Genomic DNA, 20,727 nt, shown 5'->3' with positions numbered 1-20,727 from the left:
ACCAACCATGGCTAACCAAGGATTTTAAGGAGAGTATGATGTGAAAGAAAGAAGCAAAAAAGGAGGCCAAAGTCAGTGACAGCCCTAAAGACTGGGATAAATTCAGAATCCAGCACAGGAGGACTAAAAAAGATATAATCTAATCAAGCAGAACCAGCTCAGTTTTATAAAAGGAAAATTATGTTTGACTAATTTATTCAAGTTTTTTGAGGAAGCATCAACTAGAGTGGCTAGAGGGGAACCAGTAGATGTGTTACATTTGGATTTCCAGAAGGCATTCAACATGGTACCTCACACAAAAGGTTAAGTCAGAATACAAGTGCCAACAGTGTTTGAAGTGGTATATTGGCATGAATAGACATTTGGCTCATGGGCAAAATGGGTTATTTTTTAGGATGGTGACCTGTGACTAGGTTTCCTTAGGGAGAAGTGCTGCGACCAGAACTGTTTACAATATATTTGTATCAAAGACTTGGAGGAAGAAAGTGGATGTACTATAGCCAAATTTGCAGATGACACTAAGTTAGGTGGAAAAGCAGGTTGTGAGAGGGATACAGATAGTTTATGTAGAGCTATTGATAGGTTAAGTAAGTGAATAAAGAGTTCGCAAATTGAGTATAATATGGGAAAATGTGAAATTGTTCTTTTTGGAATGAAAACAGAAGTCATAGAGTCATAGAGATGTACAGCATGGAAACAGACCCTTTGATTGAACCCGTCCAAGCCGAGTAGATATCCCAACCCAATCTAGTCCCACCTGCCAGCACACGGCCCATATCCCTCCAAACCCATCCTATTCATATACCCATCCAAATGCCTCTTAAATGTTGCAATTGTACCAGCCTCCACGACTTCCTCTGGCAGCTCATTCCATACACGTACTATCTCTGCATGAAAACGTTGCCCCATAGGTCTCTTTTATATCTTTCACCTCTCAACCTAAACCTATGCCCTCTAGTTCTGGACTTCCCGACCTCAGGGAAAAGACTTTGCCTATTTACCCTATCCATGCCCCTCATAATTTTGTAAATCTCTATAAGGTCACGCCTCGGACTCCGATGCTCCAGGGAAAACAGCCCCAGCCTGTTCAGCCTCTCCCTATAGCTCAAATCCTCCAACCCTGGCAACATCCTTATAAATCTTTTCTGAACATGGAAACAGACCCTTCGGTCCAATCCGTCCACACTGAGCAGATATCCCAACCCAATCTAGTCCCACCTGCCAGCACCCGGCCCATATCCCTCCAAACCCATCCTATTCATATACCTATCCAAATGCCTCTTAAATGTTGCAATTGTACCAGCCTCCACCACTTCCTCTGGCAGCTCATTCCATACAGGTACTACCCTCTATGTGAAAAAGTTGCCCCTTAGGTTTCTTTTTATCTTTCGCCTCTCACCCTAATCCTGTGCCCTCTAGTTCTGGACTCCCCGACCCCAGGGAAAAGACTTTGCCTATTTACCCTATCCATGCTCCTCATAATTTTGTAAATCTCTATAAGGTCACCCTTCAGACTCCGATGCTCCAGGGAAAACAGCCCCAGCCTGCTCTGCCTCTCCCTATAGCTCAAATCCTCCAACCCTGGCAACATCCTTATAAATCTTTTCTGAACATGGAAACAGACCCTTCGGTCAAATCCGTCCACACTGAGCAGATATCCCAACCCAATCTAGTCCCACCTGCCAGCACCCGGCCCATATCCCTCCAAACCCATCCTATTCATATACCTATCCAAATGCCTCTTAAATGTTGCAATTGTACCAGCCTCCACCACTTCCTCTGGCAGCTCATTCCATACAGGTACTACCCTCTATGTGAAAAAGTTGCCCCTTAGGTTTCTTTTTATCTTTCGCCTCTCACCCTAATCCTGTGCCCTCTAGTTCTGGACTCCCCGACCCCAGGGAAAAGACTTTGCCTATTTACCCTATCCAGGCTCCTCATAATTTTGTAAATCTCTATAAGGTCACCCCTCAGACTCCGATGCTCCAGGGAAAACAACCCTAGCCTATTCAGCCTCTCCCTATAGCTCAAATCCTCCAACCCTAGCAACATCCTTGTAAATCTTTTCTGAACCCCTTCAAGTTTCACAACATCTTTCTGATAGGAAGGAGACAAGAATTGCAAGCAATATTCCAACAGTGACCTAACCAATGTTCTGTACAGCCACAACATGGCCTCCCAACTCCTGCACTCAATACTCTGACCAATAAAGGAAAGCATACCAAATGCCTTCTTCACTATCCTCTCTACCTGCGACTCCACTTTCAAGGAGCTATGAACCTGCACTCCAAGGTCGTTTTGTTCAGCAACGCTCCCTAGGACCTTACCATTAAGTGTATAAGTCCTGCTAAGATTTGCTTTCCCAAAATGCAGCAACTCACATTTATCTGAATTAAACTCCATCTGGTACTTCTCAGCCCATTGGCCCAACTGGTCAAGATCCTGTTGTAATCAGAGGTAACCCTCTTCGCTGTCCACTACACCTCCAATTTTGGTGTCATCTGCAAACTTATTAACTGTTCCTCTTATGCTTGCATCAAAATCATTTATGTAAGTGACAAAAAGAAGATGACTCCGCACCGGCCCTTGTGGCACTCCACTGGTCACAGGCTTCCAGTCTGTTTTTAAATAGAGAAAAACACAGAAAGCTGCAACAAAGGTGTTTGGTTGTACTCGTGTAGGAAACACAGAAAGCAGGAAATCAGAAAGGCTAATGGAATTTTGGCCCTTCTTTCAAGGGGCTTGGATTGTAAGAGTAGGGATGACTTACTGCAGTTGTACAAGATGCTGCTGAGACCACATTTTGGAATACTGTGAACAGTTTTGGTCCCCTTATTTAACAAAAAGATATAATTTAATTGGAAGCAGTTCAGAGATGGTTTACTAGGGTGATCCCTGATATGGGGAGATTGTCTCGAGCAAAGGCTAAACATATTGAGACTCTACCCACTGGAATTTAGAAGAATGAGGTGGTAATCTCATTGAAATATATAGGATTTTTAAGGGTCTTGACAGGGTAAATACTGACAGGTTGTTTTGCCTCATGGGAAAGTCTAGGATCAGAGGTTATAGTCTCAGATAAAGAGTTACAAATTTAAGGCAGAGATAAGTAGGCATCTTCTCAGAGAGGGTTGTGGGTCTTTGGAATTCCTTGCCCCTTTAGGGTGGGGGGGGGGGGGGAGGCACAGAGTCCTTGTGTATATTTAAACTGAGATTGAGAGATTTATGGTCTGAACGCACATCAAGGACCATAGGGAAAATCCAAGAAAGTGGATGTCAGGAATATCAACCAGGATCCTACTGAATGGTGGAACAGACTTGAGAGACCAAATGGCCTATTCCTGTTCTTATTTCTCATGGATTTCGAAATCTTCAATCAAATCTACTCTTATCCTTCTCCAACATCTCATCATAACTTAAGTTTGTCATCCCTGGAAACATTTATTTTAAGTCTCTTTTTCATTCTCTCCAATGTGTTCTTAGATGAAGAGAATTGTTTCTTTTTCCTCTAACCATACTGACTGCCATTTCATTCATTCTGACTTCCTCCACTTGATTGCTTTGCACAGTATGGGCTATGATCAGTCTGCTCATCCTCTCTGCATACTCTGCTCTCATTGACAAGCTGCAAGAACTTCTGACCTGTTAAACAATTACAAGGACTGAGTGTCCTTCAGTGCTACTATCTGAATCCTCATTCCTGTATTATTCACAGCCATAAGTCTCTGCACCTGATTATAGAACAAAAGGGTGTGAATGCTCCCCAGAAAAGAAGTGTCCAGATAATTTTCTCTCTCCCCAATGCATCACAGTGTTCAAAACCTGACTCTAGTGCATTAACTCTGAGACAGAACTCTTCAAGCTTACTCATAGTGCCGGTAAGTTACTGACTGTAGATAAGCTTGCTGATTCAGATAGGTATTCCCGCCAGCACCAACATGGGACAGCTGATACACATTACCAGTCCCAAAATCTTAGAGTAATTTGTAACATTATAGGTTTGGAAATATCACTCAATGATTATCTGTAGTTATATCAATTGGCTTAACTAGTTAAGCAATAAAGTTAACACAATACTTGTATCAGCCCAGTACTAGTTTAAACTACCCCTGTTTACAGAAATAGAAAAAGAATGAAATTGATCAACCTATTCACCTAATTAATACTTATGAATTCTAGCTCTCACATTCTACTTCTGGTATCTGGCCCCTCTCTATGGACACTCAATTGCTGGAAAATATCAGAATAGCACTTCCTCCCTCATTGTAACAAATGTCCTCACTTACAGTTTCCTTAGCTCACAATACATCTCAATCTTCATGCTTGCTTCCTTAAGAACACCTCTATTAATATCAACTAAAATTCTACAGAGCACTGCTGGTTAGAGAAACCAGTTCTAACTGGTTACCCAGTTAAATAATGGTTGTTTCCTCTCCAGCAGGGAGCTTAGCTTTAAATTTTCAATGTTATTAAGTGAAACACGAGTCAAAACAGATAATGCCATCTTAATTATTGAACAGTGTTTTCTGTTTATCAGACACGTTGAGATGTTGCAATATTGGCACTTCATTAGCATTTATATATCACACTGCCATTTTTATTTAGTCTTTACCTGTTGAAAGGAACTCTGTACACTTAGCAGAAGAATCAATGATTCAAGGATCAATTATGGGACGAAATAACTCAGAAATATAACCTGGCATTTAAAGTTGCCAGATAATCTCATAATTTTTCATAATCGCAACGAAAAATGTGAGTAACATTAAATTATTCAAAAATAATCATGACCAAGTGAAAGATATTTGCACAAATTGATATTTTGATGCCAGAAAAAACTATCTATGCTTCAGTCATGTAGTTTGTGCAATAAAATGACTCTTCCAAATTGTGGCTGCCTTACATTTATTGCTATTTCTCTAAATGACAATGCATCATAATAACATACAATAATTATATAACAGATTGTGACTAATTTCACATTCTCATCATGCAACTTTCACATGGATGAATCTATGAAGTGAGATTCCAAGTTTTGTAATAACAAGTTTTAATGTAATTATAAAACAAAATAATTACATGGTTATTATACTCAACTTAATTTTCTTTAAAATGACATACAAAAGTCACATCTGCTTAAATTACACCTACTTTGAAGATGCCTACTCCACGCTTCTAAATAAAAGTTTCAATCTTTAATATATTTACCAAATGTTGATTCATATTCAAAACAAAATAGTTTCATGTTTGATTTTCAAGATTAAAATGTTGTATTGAACTTCCAAGCAGTTTAACTGCAGTGAGGAGTGTAGCTACTGTTAAATGTTGGAACTAACATCAATGCTAACATTTACAGGGTTCACATTTAGAATCAAAAGAATACTTAATGCACTGCAGTGTTAATTTTATGGTTTTATAATTTGAGTTGAAAGTTGTATCTGACTTGAACCAACTGGAAAATAAATGTGCTGTATTTCAGACTGTAACAAGCAGAATATTTTAATGGATGCCCATACTAAACAACTATTAATATTCTATGTTCTTTTTGAGTATTTTATTTACACAATAAGTGCTAATGACACACCTTGAGTATTGATTTGGAATTTATGGACTCAGCCAAAGTGAGGAAGATGAAGTAGTAAACGGTTGGCAGGGACACTCCCTTGCATTAATTTCTGTTGTTGAGCATATTTTGTGACATAACTGTCTTCAGTAACTAATTTATGTCAAGATTTATGTCATAAGCAAACATGTTCAGTGACAACATTGAACAATTTACAAAAAATAATTGGGATAAAGGAAAGAATGGTATGAATTTCAATAACGATTCTCAAGTATTCAATTTTGTTTTACAGATTAAATTGGTAAGAACCTGTCTTTCATTTATTATGCAACTCTATTCGTGACCAACAATTTATGCTTTTTACCACTGCTACAAATCATAAGGCGCATGCGAGTTTGGCTCATTTTATGAATGCAATTAGTGGGAAATCGTAACTGTGCTGCATATATTGATTATGGGTTCAATGTGTGCTACTCAATTAATTAAGTACAGAATTTCTTGGAAAGTGTCCCTACAATTTTTTGCTATGGGCGGTAGGCATGGCTTCCTACCAATCGCTCATATTTGTGAAAAATTTATTTACGCCTCAGATCCTTTTGCGCACGTCCACCACTCTTGAAAGCATCGAAATTAAGTAAAAAAAAAGCAAATATTTCGAGCTAATTTTCTAACTGTGATAACCTGGCTTCTCGTCAAGGCCAGGAACTGGGAGTTTACAAGCAGATGTCAATTCTGAGAATTCTTCCCCAAAACTAGCCTTTAATTGGCCTCAGGATGTGCATATTTGCTTCACATTAATTATATCAGAAGTGTTCTTAAACAAGTAAACCATGTTTTCTCTCTGCACCAAACATCGCAATGATGTCGTATACGTCAAATAATCCGTCAAGGGAAGTTAGTTCGAACGAAACAATACGAATTGTAAATGGGTCTGTGAATGCAATGGACTGCGATCACTGCAAACTTTTGCTTCGTTGACGGATAAAAATAAATAGGCACGGATTTGTATTATTATAAAGACGTAAGATTGAAACGTAAACTGTATCTTGATCTAACGGGCATAGCAATTTGAAAACTTGAGAAGTGATATTTTTGTTAAGTGTGAACAGAATACAGAAGAATGGATTGAGTGGATTTGAGCGATTGTAACATGATTGGGAGAGGGAGAGAGTCGATTGTGGAATGAAGATAATTCCATTCGGCTTTTCACTTAGCAACAATAACAGTGAATGTTTTTGCGAACCAAAGTTAGGTTTTTCAAAAGTGTTACGATAAAAAAGGGCACACATACTCCTATGTATTTCAACACTTCCCAGCTGCACTGTGACATTGATCGCGACCGACTATATACACAGGCAAAAGTGAGGTCAGCAGATGCTGGAAATCAGAATCTAGATTAGACTGGGAAAGCACAGCAGGTCAGGCAGCATCCGAGAAGTAGGAAAATCGGCGTTTCGGGCAAAGACCGTTCAACAGGAATATATATATGTAGTACCAGCGAGTCGGCACTCACATTTTCTTCCCAAAATTTTAAGAAGCTGTTTTGTACCATTTAGTGCTGCTAAACCCCTGATACAAATTAATTAGTTTAATAAAATGAAACGTTTACACCTTGTTTGAAGGAACCGGTGCATGACAATTTTCAGCGCTGCCCTTATTATGAACATAATTATCCCTATTTCTGTTCGGAGAGGGAAAAACTACACTCAGATCTAGTTCATACCACGTAATAATTTGCAACAATTTTAAATACGCAAAATATAGTTTTACCATTTTATTGTGTGCTTGCCTTCATGTGCATCAGCCGTAATCGATTATTCAGATGGTTTCATGAATTTGCTCTTCTTGCACGAACCAACCAAAATGATATTATCTACTGTTGCAAAACAGTTATTCCAAGCTTTCTCCATTTGCCTGGGGTCTCGGGTTGGCATTTTTTCTGTGCTAATACGTAATTTTGTGTTAATGATTCAGACTCTACTCACGGACACCAAAACGGTGGATTGAGTTGACAGATAACAATAGATCTGTCATCTATTTGCACAAGTCCAATTTGGTTTTCTTGCAGTTGCATCATTGGAGGAATCAAACTACATTTGCTTATGATGCAGTGAAGTATCTGAAACAGACCACTTCTGGGCTGGATACTTAGACTTGGAGAAAGTGAGGACTACAGATGTTGGAGATCTGAGTCGAAGAGTGTAGTGTTGGTAAAGCACAGCAGGTCAGGCAGCATCCGAGGAGCAGGAAAATCGACATTTCGAGCATAACGTCGGCTCTTCTCCTCGAATGTTGCCTGACTGGATGTGCTTTCCCTTCACCAACTCTTCGACCCTGGATACTTAGATTTGAATGTTCCCACCAGCGTTTAATAGAAGTGCTGTAAAACGTTCAGTGTATGAGTATACATGACAATATCTACTGGTCGTTATTCTCATACAAATAAAAGGCGATGAAAAATTAACACTAGCGCAGATTAATTACTTTGAATTGAACTGCTCTCGTATATTGCCTTAAGCATTTGCCTTTGAATGTTTGACAATGTAATTTCGTGCGTTTTAAAAGCCTGACAATGGAATATATCTTTGCGTGTAAGGTAAATTACCCCTAGCTTAGAGAAACAACATACCAAGACATTTCAATCAGCAATACACGAAATATGACAGTTTTCCGTTGGCACCAACCTTGGAGTTTCCACAGGAGGAAGTGGAGATCGGCTGCTCAGATATTAGTTTTATCGTGGATAAACGTCAGTGTACTCGATCACTTTACAATTCAGACGCAAAACGATTTTGCGGCATTTCAGGTGACTTTCAACAATATTTTAAAACAAGTTTGTGACAAGTCGATTTTTAGAAGTTTTCCTAGTTAAAATGTCTAATGCGCTTTTTCCTACGGCTCGTTCGCTTCTAGTATAGACAACATTTATCAAATGAAACAAGGACATCATCTGGATGTTTAAAAAAACATGAAAAGCCTCTGTCGGCACGCGGCTCGAAAAGTACTGCACAGCGCATGCGGGGTAGGTTTACGATTTGGTCTCAGCGATTATCAAAAACTTTCCAATAAAACCATTCAGAAACACAAGCAGAGACGTGTGGTACTGACTGTAGCCCTTCCCTGTATCTCTCCAGTGAATAGTTTCATCCCTTGATCAGCCCTCCTCATTCTTTCGAGATTTTGATCTTGTTGTCGAGCAGTTTGGACACTTAATGCCAACCACGCAACCCGGACACGTGTATTACATATTGTTTCACACGGCTATGAATACTGTTTTATTACGGAGCACCAGGCCAATTATTTAAACTCTGTACCCCCAGTCGCAATTGGACACAATGCCGAATTTGTTATATAACCATGCCGTATTATAGACGGTCAGACAGTGTTTTGTTTATTTTCTAATGTAAGAGAAGTCAAGCTCGGCTCTGACAGGTGGCGGCTGTGCGGGAACAAGCGGCGAGCGCGCCATTGATTGACAGGCAGAGGCGAGCATCCCTTGGGGCAATCACCCAGCAAAAACTGCAATGGAAAACCCCGGAGTTGTCGCATCTCAGTGGTGTCCGGTGCGTTCAAATAATGTAATATTTTAGACTGGTCAGTAACACGTGTATAAATCACATACATAAGTATTTAAGAAAACCCGTTAAATTATGTTAAAAATTATTGGGCAAGCATCAGTTATCTGTGCACCATGTGCACTTCGTCAGCAACGAATGATCTTCCAAGACTGACGATGGCGAATGCGTTGCTGCTACTGCTGTTCTTGCGCACAATAATGGCTCGTGCCTCCCGAATTTCAACATCTTGAGCTCGGTTCTCCAACCGTCCGGACCTAACGGTCGCAGCGTGCGCGCGTCCTCTTCCCCTCCACCCCCCTCCTCCAGGTTGGGCGGGCGCCGGCCCCCAGTGAGCGATATGATTGGTCACGAAGCGTCGCGCGCCAGAATCACTATTCAGTGAGAGCGAACCAGCGCCGCGAGCTGCTCGGTTCCGGTTCAGGGGCAAGTTGATCTTTACTTTCTCTGGGCAAATTGCAGCAAGTTAGACAGCCTGATATTCCCCGCTCCAGAGTCGGTATTGCAGTCCTCCTCACCTCCATGCCTAGCTATCTGTGTCACTTAAATCGGGAATTAAAGAAGATGAAAGAGGGCAGCCCACCCTCACGGCGTGGAAGTTATCACTAATGGGATTGAAGTTCAATTTACTGCTCAAGGGAAAATTGCAGCTCAGTCAGAAGCAATCCTGGAGGTGGTCGTCGGTGATCCTAGCGCGGGGATGATTAGGATTTTCCCGGATTTCAGTGTACAAGTAACGGCAGCAACTGGTGGAGGCGGTGGTGCGGTTACTGCTGCACCTGGTGTAGGGAGAACTGCTGCTGCTGCTAATGGGACACCCCAGAACGTAGGGCTGACATCGTACCAACAACGGTAAGTGCCCTACTACCTCGAGCCAGCGACATAACTTCACACTTAGCTCAATAGACACTTCGCAAGGCTTCAGCTGCCGACACCTCCCACTTTCTACCCTCCCTAATTTTGACAACCACCTCCAGGACATGTGGTGGGGTTGGTTAAAACATCACTGTCTTTTAGCACACTCACCTTTGATCAAATTGTCAGTCACATGTTTCTATATTAAGCCGTGCACGAAAGTTAATTTTTAAGTATTACTACCAACATGCGGTGAAAACGGGTTGTACGTTGGAGACCTGCCATCCACAGTCGGAGCAAGTGTAGACACTTTTGGAAACATTGATCACACGCGAAGGGTTTACATGTTCTGGGGTGGAAAATGAAAGCGTTTATGAAAATATTCTCAGTGCATCAGTGGGGGATAACGATCGCAGATATTCGGAAAGCTACACCAGACAAAATGTTGCGGAAGTTAAAGTCCAGTTCCTCGTAAATATTTAAATAGGTTCAATTCTGTTCAGAGAAATGTGTCAAGTATGTGCAATATGCCAAATAACACTGACTTTACATCACCAAACCAATGATCTCCAAGCGCGTAATTTATCTAAATACATTTCCTTATTAAATACAAAAGCGCAAGTTTCACATTCATTCACTAGTGCTGTGATTTTTTGAGGGGGAGGAGTGTCAGAATAGATTTCTGTAAAATCTGTTCTTTTAATGAATAATAAGCTATATGAGACTGACATTAACAATATTTATACTAAACATTACGCATATTTCTCAGCAACTGTACTAGAATCACGCAGAGTTTAGCATTAAAGCATTGTTTATAGCAATGTTGCAATAAATGTAAATAAACAATATTGGGTATTGAATGTGCAAACAAGTTTCGAATGTGAATGTTATATCCTATGGACGTAGCTAAATTCGTGATTAAATATTTTGCTGATAAAATGTTGTCTATAAATAAAAGTCATACTTCAGAAGTTGAAAAAAATATTTTGAAGAACAATTGAAGGATATCACAACATTTAGTTACTTGGTTATAATTGGACAGTGGATACACAGTAAATAAAACTTCAAAAACATTCAATAATTTTGACAATAATTGAATTAGTAATTGTATGGAACAAAATAATACAATTGTAAGGTTAATAAAACAAGATGTAGTTGAATAAGTCTATCTAGCCACGAATAAACGTGTACATGCCTTTTTTAAAAAAATGCCAGCCTCAAAATCCTTGAAACCTATATTATAGTACATTGGGTTCAATTTCACTGACCACAATCATTACAGTAAGACTTCATTTATTTTAGTATCTAACCAAATTGCTCACAAATTACAAAAAGCAAAGTTTTTTTTGTAATTGTGAGCAATTTGGTTTGTTTTTTTCCTATTTGGACTTCGAAACTGCTTTTACGAAACAAACCGTGGAACACTGACCGAGAAATCCTCGAATTCCCCTCTCGCGTCTAAGTTTTGCTTCGCGTAAATGTTAATGCGAGGAGACTCTTACTGACTGAACTAAATCTCCATATTACGGTGTAATTTGGGTTGTGCATTGCACTGCCACCAATGTATAGATCAGCTACTCTTTCATTACGACAGTCAGTGCATCGTGTTGCAACAGATTCGACTTAACCTTGTTAAGTCCCATGATCGAAACATACATAAAATTATACAACAAATCACAAAGCATTTTTCAAATCAGGGCCTGTTATTTTCCAAACTCATCACCGATTTACGTATTTTCTGATGAATAACCTGTTACTTCCATCTTTGAATGTGAGGTATAGTTGTTTTCCGTAATATTTTTCTGCACAAATGTTGAATCTGTGAAATTATATTTTAACGTTAACAGCTGTTACGTCGTTGAAAACGGCATTCGATTAAAAACGCATCTTAAAATGACCCGGCATATTGGATAAAAACCAAAAGATTCCGGCCTTTATTTTTATTCGAGTAACTAACGTTATGCATTAATACGGAAGACATTATAGAATTTTACACATAGATTTATAGCAATTGGAATACCAGCCTGGCGACTAAACAAGTTACCCAAACCTGCCGCAGAATATCTTTTTAGATAAATATTTTGCAGAAAGAGCAGTCGTTGTTATCTCCAATTTAAACGATTGTTTTCCTTTGTTTTTGTGAATTACTGAGAAGAGGAAATACAGGTCTAAGTAATGATAACGATTACATGCCAGTAACTAAGTTCCTTTGGAGCCGAGCAATAATCATTAGGACGTATGCCAAGAGGTTTAGGTGACATTTCCAGACTGAATGGGGCTTATAGAATAAGAGATTACAGAGATCCCCCCACCCACCAAATAAGACGATTAGTATTTTAAATGTCACGTATCTCTTTAATTTTATACAGTCAAATAAAAGCCTTTAAATCCATTTGATAAGATCCCATCAATATGGGGTGGTATATACTAAATCTCAGCTATTCCCATAAAGTGAATGAAACAGCAACTGAGTGGCGTAGTTGCGCCAGTTACAGTAATGTGTCCCTGGGAAAGAGAGCGAGCGAAAGACGGGCAGCGAAACAGCATCGAGAGATGCAGTTAAGACTTTCTCTTGCGATGGAAATCGAAACTCCCCGGAAAAGTGCAGTGCTGTGATTGTGCCAGTCGCTCTTTCTGGATTCACACCTGCAGCTTTAATACCATGGAATATATCTGGGATTATTTGAGGTGCAGCCAAGGCTCTTTTTACTTTTCTTGGCATCCTGGTTGGCCCTGAGTCCAGCTCTGCACACAGCGCTTCTCACTTCTCTCTGATGGCTGGTAATCCCGGAGCCAGACAGTTGGACTGGACTTAACCGTAACTCCGCAATGGATTTCCTCAAATAGTATTCGTATCTTCCGCACTATACCACCGGGCCCCAACCAGTAAAAAAAAGCAAAACAAAAATCAAACAACAAAATACAGCAAAGTAACGGCTGACGAGAAAAATGGCGCCCACCAAGCAAGGCTTCCAGCACGACCCTTCAAGACGTGAACGGTAACGACAGTTGTTTATGTGGCGTGATTCTCAGTATTTTTTGTTGCCATGATACTTTGTTGGGAGCTTGCCTTTGACCTTCCAGTTGCTGCCGAGTGCCACCGCAACCTCACCCCCACCTTCGCGATATTCAGGAGCCGGGGTAAGTGGCCGGGTTTGAAAGCCGCTACCCTCCGCCCCCCCACTCCCCCGTCGGGATTCGTAACGCGAAGAACCACATTCTCACTCAAAGCTGCTCTACTTCAATTTTTACAACACAGAAAGAAAGCAGACTGTTTCATTTCCTAAGCTCCTCTCATTACATTGCAGAGACAGGGCCCATGACATTACATTACAGAGGCCACCATTACCGCTCGGTGCTCACTAGGCCAAACTGGAGAGAAGCTTTCTTTGACAGGAGCTTGCTGTTGTAATAGGGTTGTATGAGGCGAGGGTTAATGTTATATTTGCATAAACCAGCAGGAAGTAGTTCTGAACCGCAAAATTAACACTCTAACACAACACAAACTAAACAGAAACATTTAAATGACAATTATTAACGGGAATCCAAAAAAGGCAGTTAATCAGCCAAGATTTAAATAGTGCTAAAACTTTAAAAAATGTTAGCAAATTTTTATTTGGGCTTGGACCACGAACAATATTAAGTAACATACAGTAATGGAAATTCATTTAAAAAATGAAGCAGAAGATATAAAACTAAACTGGGACCACAGCAAATTAAGCAATAATTTTAATTTACGATGCACAGAATATGCTTAAATTTAATCTGACACTGAGGTGTAATATCGCTGAGGAGGAGATTAACTATTTGCTAGGTTTCAAGAGGAGGATAGGTTTATGTGGGTTGTACATTCATTTATTCAAATATTGTCATTCAATGTACTGGCAGTAGCCCTTCTGAAGAACTCAAAGTTTTTCTGTTAATTTTTTCTGCTTTATTCAGAGGACCTTCATTCTGCTACCAAGCTTCAGTCATGCCAAGGTATGAAATGTATGGTTATTGGAGGATTTATTTAAGATTAAAAGAGTCAGGATCACGGAAATACAACATGTGTATCTGATTCGTTAGATCCCCATTTTGAATAGAAAGTACTATCATTTCAGATAATTCATGAAATCTTACTTGAAGCAGGGCTGGGATTATCAAAAAGTCAAATACCTCTGTACAATATCAGTTTAAATAGTAGATTATCATGATTTAAGTTCAGGAGGATCAACAGTGAGTGAGAAAAGGTGGTGAGACCGTCAATGAGTTTTTGTGTATGGCAAGTCAGAATCAAATGGAAAAAGTGAAATATTGTGATTGATAAATTGCTATTATATACACCCATTATAAATGCACTCTCAAATCCTGTTGAGGTAGACTGATGTGCAAGTTTTAATATGTCATTTAATGCTTTATTGAGACTTTGATACAGGCTCAGATTGACAGTAAGAACTTACAGTTGACTATTCCAAATGTGCATTTTTTTCCTCTCTCTGCTGAAGCAGTATTATTGTAAGTGCTTTCATAGAAAGATAGCCTTCGTAATCTTCAAGACTGAAGCACAGAGGTATATTTTTAAGTTATTCTGGGAATTTATCAGAGATTGGATTCTTCAAGATGGAATTAATTTTGAGGAGAAACTTCACAGCTTGTGCATAAGAGCTTTCTTTATCACCTGTCTCCATTTGGTATTCTGAGACGGCAAATCAAAGTGTGATTTGTTATTCTACTCGATTTGAGAGTGGAACTAAATCACACGTCGTCTAAAATTTGATAGAAGTTGTTGGAGGATATATTTAATTTGATGCTTCTTAATAGATTCTGATTTCTTTGCAACAATGTTGTCATTTTAAAAGCTGGTTTGAATGATCCTGCTCATCAGGCTGTGGAGATGTAATTATTCAAAATGAAATGGGCTGGACTGGGATCACAGAGCTCATAGTAGCTATATCGTTTAGTATTTAATTGTGGTGTGTTACCCCAGAGAAAAACAAGCAAGTGAATTTGTGTGCTTCATATCTTTTTGTTTTCCACTGTATTTGATTTACTGTGGATAGTTGTCTTCATTTCTAATTCTTGAAAACACCATATTTGATCCAGCAAGTGCAAAACGATTACACTGTCATGTTTTTGGTCAACTTATCAAAGGCAGTATTGCATTGCTGATTTCTGTGATGAGTCTAATAGATATTTTGATTAAACTCTGAGTACAGTTTACTACTTACACTTTAATGTCTGAGTCATCAACAGTTGGGGAATTTTTGACAAATTCTGTTGTAGAACAGAGTCCAAGAAAACCTCAAACTAAGATTGTTAAGATACTATTTAAGTATCATTTTGGATAATATAAATAAGATACATTTTATCAAATCATTTAATCAAAGCTTTTTGTCTTTCACTCATCAGGACAAATTGTCATTTCTCTGAGTGCAAGATGAAAATCTTTGATGAAGTGTGTTTCTTCTCAGAATACTTGAGTTCTGTACCAACAAATGATTATAATAGAAATTGTAATTGTAATTTCTTATAGTCATTGGAGAAGTAGTGTAGCTGTTAATGGAGCAATGAAATTAGATTGTTTAACATATTTTTCAAACATGCAATATATGGATAACAAAAGTTTTAAAATGATATGTAAGTATGGACAAGTACAATTTTGCTTCCTGTAAAGTATGTATTTTCTAAAAATCTATCATGTTGGTTTTCTTATGCTGAGAATGCTGTTTTAAAGAATTATTGTCAGTCTGGTATTTTGTTTGAAAAGACGTAGTTGCTTGACTCTAACTTAGATTTTAAAATTTGTTTCTAAAGTTTGCCAGAAAACAGCATTTTGATAAGGTTGTTACTGAGGTTTTACACATTTTAAATAGCAAGAAAAGATATAAATCTCTTTTAATATCACATTTTTTTAAACTCAGCGAAGTTTTTCAGTAAGGATATATCAAGCAGAAACAAAGCATTTCCATACCAGAAAGTTCTTTTTAAGGATTTTTTGTTTTTGTTGACTTAAGTACCTTCTTTATGCTTGAAGTGTGCATCAAAAGAAAACCTGGAAGGTTCTGTGAGAACTGGAAGAAATGAGTAAAATTTAATAGGTGCAAAAAGAAAAGAAGTTACATCATAAAACTGATTGGATAACAAAACATTTTTCAAATTGCCTAATGCTACAGATTGTTTAGGTTATTTAACATTAACATTGGTCTAACAAAGTACAGTCATTCCCCTGTATCTGTGAACTCACAAAATTGAATTCCTTGATTCGCGCCAAAAAAACTAAGCAATCATTCAAAATCTGTGAGCAAAACTCACCTATCCATGACCAATCTTGATTTCACTCACACCTGTTCCAAGGTGGCACCTAATCAAAATGGTAGTGCTGGTGTGCCTTAGTTTAAGAAGGTGGTGATGAAAGCTGAATGAAAAGGTGAAAGTGGTGGATAAATTGCAAAGTGGTATGTTGGCTAGTGCTGTAGGCTGATTTCAGCCTCCATGAGTTCGGTCGATTAGGTGCAAAAAGGCCGAAATAGGAAAAGCTGTGAATGAATCTGTTCCTCCAAGTATTAAGGTGGCATCAGTAGTGTGGAAGATCCACTACGAGATGATAGAAAAGAGATAGAAATTTGTTTATAGTGGAGATTGTGACGGAGAGCAAGATCTTCGTGTACAGATATGCCCTGTGGCAGCAGACGCTGTGTATCTGTGAACACCTGACAAAAGATGTGCAGGACATCAAGCCTCTCACAGTCAGTAAGGGATGGCTAGGACGGTTTACAAATCGCTATGACCTTCACAATGTCAAGCTAAGTGAGGAGGTTGGTTCCGCTGACCAGGAGGCCATCACAGCTTTCCTGCCAATGTTCCTCAAGCTGGTTGAGGAGAAGGGATATAGGAGCAAGCAAATATTTATGTCGATGAAACCAGCTTTTTTTACAAGCAAAAGGGGTCCTACACATACATCACCAAGCAAGTCACCAAAGTTCCAGGATTCACGGCTTTCAAAAATTATGCTATGCTGCTGCTTGGTCCCACTATGAGGAGAAATTACAAGTGAAAGCCACTGATATTCTCCTGTGCTGAAAACCCTCTCATCCAAAGGGGAAGAACAAGAACCGTATACTTGTATATTAGAAGTTTAGCAAGAAGGCTCGGATGTTTGCTTGTATCTTCTGGGATTGGTTTAATAGCTGTCACATTTCAGAAGTTGAGTGAGATCTCTAGTCAAAGAACCTCACCTTCAAAGTTCTTCCCATCTTCAAGAATGCACCCATTCATTGTGAGGATCAGATACGCCCACGCCAACATTGAAGCTCTCTCCATGCCACCCAATCTCTCATTGTTGATTACAGTCATTCGACCATGGAAACAAGGCATTCAAGAGCTACTACACCCAGAACCTGCCAAACCATGTCTACAGATGATAACCTGATGATGATCGACTTTTGGAAGCAACCCAACACCTCTGATGTAATTGACTTGTCCCCATCACTTGGAAGAGTGTCTCACAGGCCACCATTAGCAATTGCTGTAAGAAGGTCTGGCTGTAAGAAGGTCTGACTGTGAGACCAACTTTGAAGGCTTCCCCAGCATTGGTGTCATCAAAAACATCCTTTGATTGGTCAAGGGGATCAGAGGGGAAGGCTTCAAAGACATGAGCAAGGACATGCAGACCCAAACGGCTGAAGAACCAACAAATGAGTTAGGTGAGATGGCTAATGAGGGACTGAATGACGGTGACAATAACATTGAAGATCTCCCCAAGGTCAAGCCTCTGACTTCAGCAACACTGTCATCCTTATTTAAGATTTGGTGGTGCCGGTGTTGGACTGGGGTGGACAAAGTTTAAAAATCACACAACGCCATTTATAGTCCAACAAATTTAAGACCATAAGACATAGGAGCGGAAGTAAGGCCATTCGGCCCATCGAGTCCTCTCCGCCATTCAATCATGGCTGATGGGCATTTCATCTCCACTTACCCGCATTCTCCCCGTAGCCCTTAATTCCTTGTGACATCAAGAATTTATCAATTTCTGCCTTGAAGACATTTAGCGTCCCAGCCTCCACTGCACTCTGCAGCAATGAATTCCACAGGCCCACAGTCTCTGACTGAAGAAATGTCTCCGCATTTCTGTTCTGAATTGACCCCCTCTAATTTTAAGGCTGTGTCCACGGGTCCTAGTCTCCTCATCTAACGGAAACAATTTCCTAGCGTCCACCCTCTCCAAGCCATGTATTATCTTGTAAGTTTCTATTAGATCTCCCCTTAATCTTCTAAACTCCAATGAATACAATCCCAGGATCCTCAGCCATTCCTCCTATGTTAGACCGATAATCCGTGTGAATCTCTGCTGGACACGCTCCAGTGCCAGTATGTCCTTCCTGAGGTGTGGGGACCAAAACTGGACACAGTACTCCAAATGGGGCAGCACCAGAGCTTTATAAAGTCTCAGTAGCACAACGGAGCTTTTATATTCCAACCCTCTTGAGATAAATGACAATGAAAAATGACAAATTTATTTGGAATCACTAGCTTTTGAAGTACTGCTTCTTCATGAGGTGGTTGTGACCTTATGAAGAAGCAACTCTTCGAAAGCTAGTGGTTCCAAATAAACCTGTTGGACTATAACCTGGTGTTGTGTGATTTTTAACTTTATCTTTATTTAATACCATTGACACCATCTGCAAGGAGCTACAAGAATCTGATCCCATACTTGAATAGAGCCTCAAGTTCAAGAGGGCAGTCGAGCCTCAAGTTCAAGAGGGCAGTCGAGGCAGCAAGTCTCCCCAAGTCGACCTTCTCAAGTGTCTATACTGGCAGGCACGACAAACTACACCAATACAATTCTTATAACCTGTTCCGGTAGGCAGCTCTTATTCTCAGCCCAGCGTGAGAATGGCCATAGATGCTCAGGACGATGAACAGGTTGAGAAAAGTTTGATGAGGTGGAGGTGGAGGGCACATGATCGGGGAGAGTGTTGGGAGAAAGGCATGACTGCACCACCTTGCCCCTCCCACACTCAGTAACCACCCACAACAATGCTCAGCCTCTGTGAGTCGAACATCTTGCCTTTATTGTTGTTACAATTCACTGTAATTGTATTGTAATATTCTATTAATATTACATTTTTATTTCTGATGTTTTAGTGTTTATTTTAAACCAAAAATAATATCCAAAAATAATCTTGAGGTCCAGAAACCTAATCTATTCTTACTATAAGTAATAAAGTCCCACACTCCTGAATTTATCATTTGCAAGGGGTTTCAGGGATGGAATCGTTGCAGATTCAGAGGAATGACTGTAAAGCCAAGTGATGCTAATGAAGACTTGTTGGCTAAATCCACCTCATTGTGTGATCACGTGGCACAGCAGTCATGCCTTATCTCTGGACCAGAGGGCCTTGGCTCGAATATCACTTGCCCCAGACATATATTGTAACTTGCTTGAATAGGTTGCTTAAAAATATTTACAGTGACTTTCAGGGCTCCTGTGGTGCAGTGATAGTATTCCCACCTCTGGACCAGAAGTTCAAGTCTTACCGCTCTAGAGATATATCAGAGCACCACTGAACAGGTTGATTTAAAATATCTAAAACCACTTAATTGATGACTGTAGTGGCACAGTGGTAGTATCTGTATCTCTGAGCCAGGAGGCCAAGGTTCAAGTCTCACCTGCTCCAGAGCTGTGTAATAACATCTCTGAAAAGTTTGATTAAGAGTATCTCAATCCATCTAATTGCTTTGTATCATCTTTACCATAAAGCTTTTAAACCAGAACTTGATGATGCAGCCAGGGTAGTGTAGTTTTTTAAGCTGTCACAGAAGTCTTCCAAAAACATGTTAGTTTTTACTTTGTTCTACCATGATATTTGAATGCATTGTGTAGAAATAGTATCATAATGTTATTTGCTTGAGAAATATACATCTGATCTAAAACAACACTTTTGAGTTTCCTGTTTGGTGAATATTCAGTGGAACAATGACTAATATTTACAAGCTGGCTTGTTACTTTGCTACATAGAATCATAGAGTCATAGCACGGATAAGACCCTTTGGTCCAACTCGCCTATGCCGACCAGCTATCCCAACCTAATCTAGTCCCATTTGACAGCACTTGGCCCATATCCCTCTAAACCCTTACTATTCATATACCCATCCAGATACCTTTTATATGTTGTAATTGTACCAGCTTCTACACTTCTTCAGGCAGCTCGTTCCATACACCCACCATCCTCTGCGTGAAAAAGTTGTCCCTTAGGTCTGTTTTATATCTTTCCCCTTTCACCCTAAACCTATGCTGTCTAATTCTAGACTCCCCCACTCTAGGGAAAAGACTTTGTCTATTTATCCTATCCATGCTCTTCATGATTTTATAAACCCCTGTAAGGTCACCCCACAGCCTCTAGCGGTACAGGGAAAACAGACCTAGCCTATTCAGCCTCTTACTATAGCTGAATTCCTCCAAACCTGGCAACATCCTTGTAAATCTTTTCTGAACCCTTTCAAGTTTCACAACAACCTTCCAATAGGAAGGAGACCAGAATTGCATGCAATTCTCCATATTGGACAATTTTATATTATTGTTTGTTTTTCCATCCTGAGGAGTCTAATTTTGATGACTTTTTTTTTCTCACATACTGTTGCTGTATTTCAGTGTTCATGAAACTTATTCAGAGAACGTTGTGTTTATAGGAACAGATGGCTTAATTCAACTGTATTTTGGTCTACTCACCTTTTACTGTGGTTTGTAATCTT

General features: G+C 39.6%; 1 protein-coding gene across 10 annotated transcripts in view; it reads left to right on the top strand.

Annotated features, from left to right (window-relative positions):
* Positions 1–9,493: 9,493 nt before the first annotated feature.
* The window catches only part of npas3 (neuronal PAS domain protein 3), a 1,348,016-nt gene continuing 1,336,782 nt past the window's right edge, over positions 9,494–20,727 (top strand). For 2 of the 10 annotated variants that reach the window (XM_043697887.2, XM_087989955.1), the window contains exons 1-2: positions 12,545–12,989; positions 13,933–13,971. In XM_043697887.2, the coding sequence (XP_043553822.1) occupies positions 12,940–12,989; positions 13,933–13,971 (89 nt within the window). In that variant the 5' untranslated portion in view covers positions 12,545–12,939. The other 8 variants (XM_043697889.2, XM_087989953.1, XM_043697888.2 and 5 more) reach the window with 6 other exon arrangements.

This window comes from Chiloscyllium plagiosum, unplaced genomic scaffold (assembly GCF_037043375.1).
Source record: "Chiloscyllium plagiosum isolate Xiang-an unplaced genomic scaffold, Cpla_swu_hap1 HiC_scaffold_8, whole genome shotgun sequence".
NCBI lineage: Eukaryota > Metazoa > Chordata > Chondrichthyes > Orectolobiformes > Hemiscylliidae > Chiloscyllium > Chiloscyllium plagiosum.
The sequence above is the reverse complement of the archived record's forward strand: the minus strand, read 5'-3'. Positions and strand labels throughout refer to the sequence as shown.